At 35.2% G+C, this 10,489-nt stretch overlaps 1 protein-coding gene across 2 annotated transcripts in view; it reads right to left on the reverse strand.

Moving 5' to 3' along the window:
- Positions 1 to 10,489, reverse strand: part of CLGN (calmegin) — a 35,309-nt gene that overhangs the window by 24,234 nt on the left and 586 nt on the right. The window contains exons 2-4 of one of the 2 annotated variants that reach the window (XM_026074412.1): positions 7,134 to 7,304; positions 5,211 to 5,281; positions 1,753 to 1,811 (exon numbers count right to left, since the gene is read on the reverse strand). In XM_026074412.1, coding sequence (XP_025930197.1) covers positions 1,753 to 1,811; positions 5,211 to 5,281; positions 7,134 to 7,304 — 301 coding nt within the window. Of the gene's footprint in view, positions 1 to 1,752; positions 1,812 to 5,210; positions 5,282 to 7,133; positions 7,339 to 10,489 lie in introns of those variants that run through there. The other variant, XM_026074413.1, reaches the window with a different exon arrangement.

The raw sequence follows: 10,489 nt of genomic DNA on the forward strand, positions 1-10,489 counted from the left end.
AGAAGGAGATTTTTCAGGTCAACTCTAATCACATGGGAGATGAAGCTTCCCAGAAAAAAGTCTCTGGAAGAATTACCACATTTGATCTTAAAAACAAACAACCCAACAGCTTTAAAAATAAAATGTTATATAATTATAAATTCTTCAAAGATACAGTTGATTACACATGTAGACAATATGAAAAACAAGATTTCTGGAAGGGCAGTTATATTTCTTCAGAGTTTACCAGCACAAGATTCACCAATTCTATTTTCTAGGAATAAAAACACCCCAAAAGAAAGACTATTTTTACAACTCTCTGCAATTTTGAAAAAAAACTCTGTCAGTGTGGAAAAAAAAAAGGAAGAAAAGGTGGCATTTTTAAGCATGTATTTTAGAGGAGATTCACAGATTCAGTTAATAAAAGCAAATAGCTGTTTCATTCTCTGATTGCACAGATTATAAAAGGCCATTAAAGAAGAACAGAGAGACATCAACAAAAACAAACCCATAGTTTTCTCTAGTCTTTTAAACAGGATGGAGGGAGAAAAAAAAAAACACCCTTCTCCAACACTGTGCCTTCCTGGGAACTAAGACCAAGCAGTAATACTAGGCAAAATACCAAGACAGAACACAATATAAAGTATGCGGAAAATAGTTCAAAAAGGTCTTTTCACCACAGACTTTTGCAATGTGAATTTTTCTGGGAACCTTTAAGCAAACATGACTGTTTTGACGCTACAGACTGAATTTCCATCTAACATGAGGCCAAGCAATCAGAGAGGGGACGACACTGTAGGCCTGGGCACAGCTGTCTCAGTTCTTATGAGCATCTCTTCTGCGTAGATATCACCTCTGCAGCTTCTAAACTTTTACCAGTTACTTCATTCCCTACAACATCTGTTCTGTATGCTTTTGCACACAGAAGTCCTACAAGTTACTTTTGCTTACCACTTTCTATTAACCTGAATTGATTTCATTTGACATAAAAGCATTGGCAATGACTTTTCTTTTGCAGCAGAAACTTTTTCTGTTCTCCCTGCCTCTTCATGAATGAAATAAATTGAGGTTTCAGAATTACTGCCACAGATCACATCTCTTCAATAACAGTTTAAAATCATATTCAGGCAGAAAATTCTAGCCTACAGATTTGTTAATTTAAATGCAAGCYGTAATGATAAACGCCATCAAAACAATTTTCTCAGTATTACCTTTGGAATTTCTTCATATATGTTAAGAACACACTGTACAGGAACCACTGTAGAACCCTACAAACAGACAATCTGAAGAAGTATTTAAAAAAAACCAACCTCATTCAGTTTCACTTTTTTGTTTCAGAGATCACTGAACTTCAAGATCAACTGATGAACCAGTACCAGATGCAACAACATGGAAAATGCTGCATTAAAAATTCATTTATCGACTGAAATTGAAATGCCAAATATCTCTGAAACAATAATTTTGGAGAACATAGTTTTCAAGAAGCACCATTCATAAACAGTCAGTACTGAATATTCAGATAYCAGAAGATATTCTGGTATCATTCATTACAATAGGATTGTTGGGATGATACAAAACCATCTTCTTGCTAAGAAACCCAACAGACAACATTTCATATCTCGGTTTTAGGACAACAGCCATTACRCAAGTGAAGACTTTTTTGACTTATGTCATTTAGGTTTTTAAAAGTAAGTGCAGTGTAAAGGTTAGTTGTTTCTCAAAAAGCAAGCATATCAGAAACCACATACTGGTAGTAAACATTAAAAGGTTTACCATCATACTTAGCGATGTTATCATCTGTGTCTTCTTTCTTGGTTTTAGACAACACCCACCTAAAAACAAGAAGTGTATTAGTCATTTAATTATCTATGCAAATAGATATGCAAAATCCTTTCAAACAAGGGAAAACAGCATTAGCTTTCTAGGATGTGAATCTACAATAGCAATTTTGACAGTCAGAGTCCTGGACGTTTTTGTAATTTAAAAAACCATGAAAAATAATTAGGAAAAATAATAGATCAGTCTAGTATAACATTGATTTTGAAATACTTCCTAAGAATTTAAATGAATATACAGTTATAACTCCAAAGTTATTCAGTTATTCCAAATAAACTATAGTCTTATATAAATATTGAGCTTGATAGTCCATAAGAAAATTATATAAGCATATTACAAAAGCATACAATGTCAAAAATAAACAGAAAATAGCAAAATTTAAGTGTAAAATCTACAAGTTTGACAAGAAAAGAAAACAATCATCCAAACAAACCTTAGTACTATTTGACAGTAACAGTACACACTCATAGCAAAGGAGGAAGGGAAGAGGTGAAAGCATCCAATGACAAATGTAATTATGCGCTAATCAGTTTCTATTTTGTTGCATACAGGTGATCCCAACAGGCTAGACAAACTCCTGATCACCTTGACACTATGAACAAGGCAGACTCAGGTTATCARATTCAGCTTACCAAAAAGAGAAAGGGGGAAAAAAAAAAACCCACACATGCACACACACACACACATTCCCTGCACACAAAGCGCTCGTCTGGGGGGAAAAAAAGGAGGGGGGGGGATGGAAAAAAGCCAGACCACCCTCATTTGGCCGTAGAGTGGATCTATGCTGAGCCATGCATAAAAGTATCTTGAGCCAGCACTGCTGTCGCACTCTTTATTGTATTAAACCACACTACTATATTCTCATTGCGAATTCTGTAAAGAACTATTTTCATTCATTCTGAACTACCCTCCACAGGCAACATTTCAGGGATGAATGCTCTGTATTTCCTGATTGAACTTCAGCCACATTTGTTCACTGTTAAAAAGATGCTGGAGAAGCTTCACAATATAAATGGCAAACTATACCCTAGTTTTTCCAGGAGAAAAAACAATGAGGAAATAAAAAAAAATTTGTTCAAGTCACGCACAAACTCAAGTCTACAAACTTTATCACCTAAAAAAAAAAAAAAAAAAGCCATGCTGCCCATGCCCCCAAAGAGTTACTCTGCTCTGATGATTGGCCTATTCAGATTGTGCCCTTCCTCCCATTTTTAAGAAAGATAAAGGCAACATGCTGCTTACTTTCTCACAAATCTTAGAACTATATACTCTGGCAGCACAGAAGCTGCACTAGTTTAATTGCTCCTAACAAGTAATAAAGTATATAAATTCTTTAAAAAAACATTAGTAGCCTTTCACATGGTACAACATAGGATGTTACTCTTTTATATAAATTATGTACAGCTAGACCAAAAAATCCCAAACAGTGCACCTAAAGCTTTGGATATTAGATGCAGTTAAGAAGATTAGCTAATCTTCACACACATCTCATGAGGCTAGAGATGAATGATATTAATGCATTTGAAGTATTCCACTTAAGTTTAAAAAAAAAAACTGTAATAAACTCAAACTACCTTTTTCACCTTTTCTTTTAAATCATTTTTTCTATCATCATTATTACTTTCCTATTGCATTCTTACTCTTACAAGTTCATTCAAGTGATATATCACCAGACATGAGACTTTTTTAAAAAAATGAAAAACTTATTTTCCTATTACATTCTGTCTAAATATTTGTAACAAAAATGAGAAAAACATTAAAGTAAAGATAAAAAAGTTCATGTTAAGTGGACTGAAGTTCCCTCTCACTATACAGAAGAGAGGAATAGACTAGAAACACAATTGGAAAAAAGGGAGTTAGTCTCAATTTACTAAGTTACTGCTGCCTACTACCATGCTATTTTGTTTATAGCTTACATTGTGCATCCCCAAGAGATAAACATGTATTACAACAGTATAACCTCACTACCACAGTTATCGCAGCTCAGTCTCCTCACAGGTGGTCAGACAGAGAGCCTTAAGTTCTACCATAATGAATATGTCATATTGCTTCTCCTTTCACCTCTCTGTCTTGCTCTTCAGGATTTTGGGTTTTGTTCCTTAATTCTGATAACATACAAAAACATCTTTTTTTCATAATTCTTCACAAATTGAAAGATAGCTCCTTTATTCAGCAGCATCAAAGTGGACAGGGAAAAAGTACACTAATAAAAAGACCTGATTTATCATTAAAAAGCATAGACTTTCTTTCACGTTTCAGCCTTAAGGGCTCTGGCATTTCAAGCTTTTCTCACAGCAACAAAGTATTCTAACACTTGATCACACCAACTTTTACTAATGGCATTTCTCTATGTTCATAGCTTCTACCTGGATGCAGAGTTATCTAAACTGTGCCAGTGACAGTATGCTAACTCAACTTGATCCAAAAAAGAAAATCACTGATCACACAGATGTAGCTACTTACAAGACACTCCTTTGTTTTCCCTTGGTATACAACTCCCTTTACCTTTGAGCTAGAAGAAGGACTGAAATTGAACAAGTTTTCCAACTAAATGTAGTAAGCCTATTCCAGACATAGAAAGTAACATATACACATTATATTCACTCTTATTTACAGTGTATTCTGGCAACTGACTTTAAATGACAACACTTAGCTTTTCATTGAGCAACACAAGTGACACAGTAGCAGTTACACCTTACGTTTCCACACTGTTGGAAGATGACTTGTAAGATGCAGACAAGACCAAAATTTCTGGCTTAAAAATTGCTGGGTTAAACCTGAAGATTTTGCTAAAGCATTAATGCAGTATGGCCAAACTAACTTCACTAGCCATATAAACATCTAATTCTTTTTGACTGTATGAAATAGCGTATGGAAAGCAACACAATAAATTAATGAAAAATACCTGCTAAAGAAAGTCTTCTCCAAAGGAGAAGACATCTATAATGCTGAAGGCACCACCTTGTTACAAATAGTAAAGACAGCCAGGGCACAGGCAAAGAGGAAGAAAGAGTTTGCTAGCAGTTTCTGACTTGGTATGCTACTGCAGTGTGATGGCTGTACTATTCACACCTTGGAGATAGTTCAATTGACCTGGCTAAATCTCTACGTCACATTATCTTCCTTATTATCCACAAACACAGTCTATTAAACACTTCAGTACATCATAAAGATAGCAACATACCCAAAATGTTAACCACCCAGCTTAACATTAAGAAGTATTCAGAACAAGTATTACCCAATTAATTATTACCCAGTATTATTCCAATTCTAACCTCTATAAAAATTACTTTTGATAAAGATACGAGCAGAAAAATGAATAGAAAAGAAGTCCTGCCATTGTAAGTTAAACTGCTAAAACTGTAAATTTGTAATTTTTTTAAGGCATTACTCACCCATCTAATATTCCATCAAAGGTTTCTGTAAAGTATACTTCCCCAGTAGGCTTTGGAGTCTGGTACACAACCTAAAAGACATTTAGAGATACATGCTCTAATAAACAAAATCATTTTTCAATTGAAAAACACTATCATGCTTCCAGGAGTAGTCCACCCAGCCAGACCCCTAGAGATCCTTCATTAGAAACATCTAATAGAATAAGACGCTTACAGCCCCACCACCACCATTTCTATAGTTTGGGTGCATCCCTCCAACAACGAGCAATTTCTCAGACGTGAAGCATCCATGTGACCAAGAGACAATGGTAAATAGCAGAGGAGCAAACCAAGGCTCAGGGCAAGGACCCTTAAAAGGTAGAGGAATCTGAGAGTTTCATTTCTAGTGGCATGTTAATAATGATAAGAGAGGCTACTAGGTTAGTTTTAACTTCATTTTCAGATATATGAAAAACTCATTCTCTTTTCCAGATTTTTGAAAACTAGATAGTGGTTCTCCTACTAGGAACAGTACAGAGCTCAATGGCATACTGGATTATCACTGTTTTTTTCCTCTCTTTTTTCTCCTCTTGCTGTGCCCTAGCAGACAGACATAGGGAATAAAACAACATCTTAGAAAGTTTCCTGCAGAAAGTTTCAGATACTGTGATAAAACCATAAAGTACAAAATCTGCTTTTTGTGTTCAAAGTTCATAATTAAATAGTAAAGTACTGTCACATCATCTCATGCTTGAGGCTTAGGATTCCGCGATAAATTTTACAGGAAGTAGTTTCATGGTCCCGCTGTACTAAAGCCCTAATATAAGATAGTGATGCCAAAGATATGCCAAATAACTTTAAACTTACATCAGAAGAGGAATGAAATGGCAAGTATTTTAGTCAAAATGAATACTCAGATTCATACTATTTGAACGTGCATAAAATTTCTTTCTTATTACTTTAGAAGAAGGGAAGAGAAAGCTAAAGTAGGTCTGCACTATTTGATACTGAAAAGAAACTTACCTAGGGACACTTGAAGCATACAGATAACATATAGTACAGGATATTTAGATATCTAAGTTTTACTAAGCTAACTAAGCATGTTTGTAGAAGAAAATGCCTGGATTGTCCTTTCACTTTTCAATATGATTGAGAGGCTGGAAGTCTTCTCAGTTTGAACATATATCTGCATAAAATTGTAAAAATGACAGTCTACCCCTGCATTTAAGCAGCTCCAGAAGAACAAAGAGAAATTACAAATAGGGGCGGGGGGAGACAGGACAGGAAAACCAGAAAGTTTACTGAACTTGCACCAGTTCTCTGCTTCTTCCCTATTTCTTTCTATACACATTTTCCATTCCCACCACCACCACCCTTTCTACTTGGCACATTATAGTTGGGCTGTGCAGTTAAAAAAAAAATCTATGAATATTGTCCACATCTATTATGAAGCACAGCATAACAAATTCTGAAAGATCTTCTGAGAATAAATAAAAAAAAGAGAGGGTAAGAAAGATGGTTATGACTGACTAAATCAAGAAATTGTTCCGAGCTCAAAATGGGAATAAGCCCAAGCAACATTTTCTGCTTTCTTATCTAGAAATGCATGTTAGGCTGCAAAGTATGTTACCAAGGATGACTTAAAACTAAAGGCTCCAGCTCTAGACTGAAATATAGACTAGCAAGGCTTTCTTAATGACTATCCACTACAGGTAGGAAATCTGATTTTCCACTTTGACATAGTAGGACAAGCTTTATGAATGAATCTGTGTGTCATACACAACAACTGAAAAATCTCAGTTTTGGGGGTTTGACACCCACTATCTGAGTTGTTAAATGTGTGTAATTTGCTCTTTTTAAAATACATTTGTCCACTAATTTCTATATTAATTATAACTATCTTAAAATTAAACAGGATTTAACTAAAGACATCTATAATCTTACCTCTAAAGAAGATTTATCTTTATCAACATCATCATCTTCAAACTGCTTGTCAAAATCCTCCACCTCAACATCTGTGTCCCGATTTTCTTCATTTTCAATTTCTGCAGTTACTGAGCTAATTATCAGGACACCCAAGCACAGCCAGTCCCACTGGAAGTGCATCCTGCTCATCTGAAGAATTGAAAGTTGTAAACTATAAATATCATTGCAGGGATGCTATCAATGCTAGTTCAATTTTACTCAAGATTTAAGCTACAAGAAAAAAAAAAATCAAAATAAAAAATAAAGAMTATAATCATTCTAAAGCATTCTTATTATTCTCTCACTATTCCCTCATTTTAGGAAAGTGCTATATATTAATTTGAAATTTTTTTTTATCATACAATCTAACACTTTTTTCTGCCTGCCCCTTCTCCTTAAGGAAGGGCTTGTAGCCTGATCCCTTACCTTGCCAGGCCAACAATCCAACAAGAATCTGACTGCTGGATATATGCAATTTTAAGAACTAAGAATGTTTTTATTTTTCTCATTCCTTATCAATCTGAACCAGTAATCAAACTGAATCAATTTTTATAATGTAGCAAAAAATGTAACACTTTCATTAAGAAAAGTAAAATTGATGGATTTAGGACATACTATTATCCACAGACAGAATTCCTTATTTGTGTTTTAGCTCTTCTTCCACTGTCGACACCTAGATGAGTGTACAGTTCATATTAACTCCAGCTGTTAAATGTCAGAATGAARTATTCAATTGTTTCAGAAAATATTTTGTTTCAAAATTATCAGAAGTTAAAGTTTAAAATTTAAATGCAAATAGCTTTCTAATTTTGGGGAAATCTGCAAGTCATTAATCTGTAAACATTGACAGGTGCATGAATGTCAACAGCAGCTAATCACCCCAGCCTCTCAATCTAGTCTGCTGCAAGAAAGAGCAATTGACATTGGCCAGTAGTTTTTGCTTCACATAAATATCCCCCAAAAAATCCCTAATTCTTCACTCCTCATTCGTTTTAACATTGACTGCATTGATTATATTTAGAGCCGAAAACCAGAAATGTCGTGCAGAAGTAGCATTTCACATACTAGTAGTATATTAATATTATTAAAATCATTAAGTGTCACTTACTGGGACAAGCACCTGTTTTCCACAAAACTACACTGACAATCATTRTATTACCAGTCTTCTTATCATTACTGTCTGCTTTCCGTGCCATTCTTTACAAGAATTTCCATTCTTTAAAGGTGTTTTGCTTGAGGATGACTACAGTTCCTTCTTTTCTCAATTAATACAAACTCAAAATTTTTCTTTAATTTAAAATTTTTGGTAACTATGGTTAGAGAAATTTATCCAATAATAATTACACCTCCAACACAGTATTCCCAATCTCTSTTTTTAGAACAGGCACCATACATTTGCCTTTCTCCAGGTTCCCGCACAAACTCCAGATGACAAATACTAATTGTTAAGGATTTTTTTGGACAAGGTCCTTCAGTATTCTTTAATTAATTTCATCAGACTTCAGGAACTTAAATACATCTAGCCTGAAATTCTTTCATCTGTTCCTTCCTGCTAGTTTTACCTTTTTGTTAACTGTGTTAAGAATCTAAACATACTAAAAAAAGTTTAATATTTCATTCTCCTTTCTATCATTTGTTATCAACTTCCCTTTTCCTAGTAGTAAAGGAAATACTGAGAAAGAATGTGCCTGTTCTATCTATCTAATGCATTATGGAGTCTTTTCATACAAGATTTAAAAATCTGAATAAATGCTTAGCAAAATCACTATTTAAGTAAACGCATAGAAGGGTATTCCTTGGTTGTCAAAATATACTTGCTACAATCAGTTTTGAGTTTTCTAGAGCGGCAAGAGACAGGGTGAGAATAAATTAAGTGAACAAATCCAGTACAAGATTTAACCATGGGCCAAATCATGCCTAAAACTTGATTATTCAGTCCCAAATTTATTCAATCCACTTTGGTTCTAGGAATCCTGAATAGAAAGGGAGGAAAAAAAAGRGAAAAAAAAAGAAGAAAGTTAATACACAGGCAGACCATAAATTATGTGTTCAGATTCTGTGAAAATACATAACTTGAGACCTAGAATTTTATGCTATTCATGTTTTTATAGCTTGGTCATTCTTGACTACAGGAATATGGGCAACTACAGCATGTCTACACATCAGARGAGACATCTGAGCCAGCTGTAAAGCAAGCTCTTGTGACTAACAACAGCGCTGCAATATCAGCATAATATTGCAGCTAATATAATAAATCACTGTTTCTCAGAACTATACTAGTATTTACATGAGACAAGAGACATGAATTGAAAGAGAGGTTATAACTGGATATAAGTAGACATTTTTTCACAGTGAGGACAGATGAGCAGTGGAGCAGGTTTCCCAGAGAGGTTGTGCTGTCTCCATCCTTGGAGGTTTTCAGGACCTGACTGGACAAAGCCTTGAGTAACTTGAGTCTAATTTCACAGCTGACCCTGCTGCAAGCAGAAAGTTGGACTAGGGATCTCCTGAGGGCCCAAGGCAAATCTCTTGATTTCTATGGAACGTTGGTTAATGCAACTATGTCAGTTTGGGACCCCTGCACCCCTGTCTTCTGTATATTCTACACACGCCATTAGATTAATAGCATGCATAGAAGGCCATTGTTATTCCTTTTGATGCAAGAAACTAAACACAATTCAGGATTTTGTAGATTATTACCAACTTGTCAGTGTACTCTGAAGAGCCTTTTTCACAAAACTATTTACAGGAGTAAATTCTACTTTGTCAAGCAGAGAGTGAAGAAAATTGCAATGAAAAGCATTTCTCAGTCTGAGATTTGAAGGTCCTGCAGCCAGCATGAGCAATCATAGGCTCTTCCCATGGTCAAATACTAATTCCATCCAGGATGATGGAAGTTTCCACCCCTTTCCATCTATACCCCTGTATCACCTTACTCCTCCCACATATAGTTACACGGGCATCAATCTGACCAGACAACATCCAGCTGAAACTTCTCCATGAAAAGCACTCAAGCTCTTACACAACTACTTTTCTTTATGTGGGGCAAAAAATGGTACTTTCTATCTTTTATASAAGTCTTAATGATGTTGTGCTAAGATAAGCATTAGTAAGACTTGACCCAAGTTGCAGTATTATATTTGTGTAGGTCCCTTATCAAACTATTGTGTTGCTACATTTAACTAACTTAGGCAAAAACGCCAGGAATACATTTATTTTTCTTTTAAGTTCGACTCGTGTAACCCCTGGGTGTCCAAGTAGTGCCCAAGAGAAGCCCAAATGCTGTATCTTTACGCACACGGCGGCGGGAGCCGCCCAGCCGCCCCCAGGGGATG

Source organism: Apteryx rowi, unplaced genomic scaffold, assembly GCF_003343035.1.
Source record: "Apteryx rowi isolate R43461 unplaced genomic scaffold, aptRow1 scaffold_389, whole genome shotgun sequence".
NCBI classification, from domain to species: Eukaryota; Metazoa; Chordata; class Aves; order Apterygiformes; family Apterygidae; genus Apteryx; species Apteryx rowi.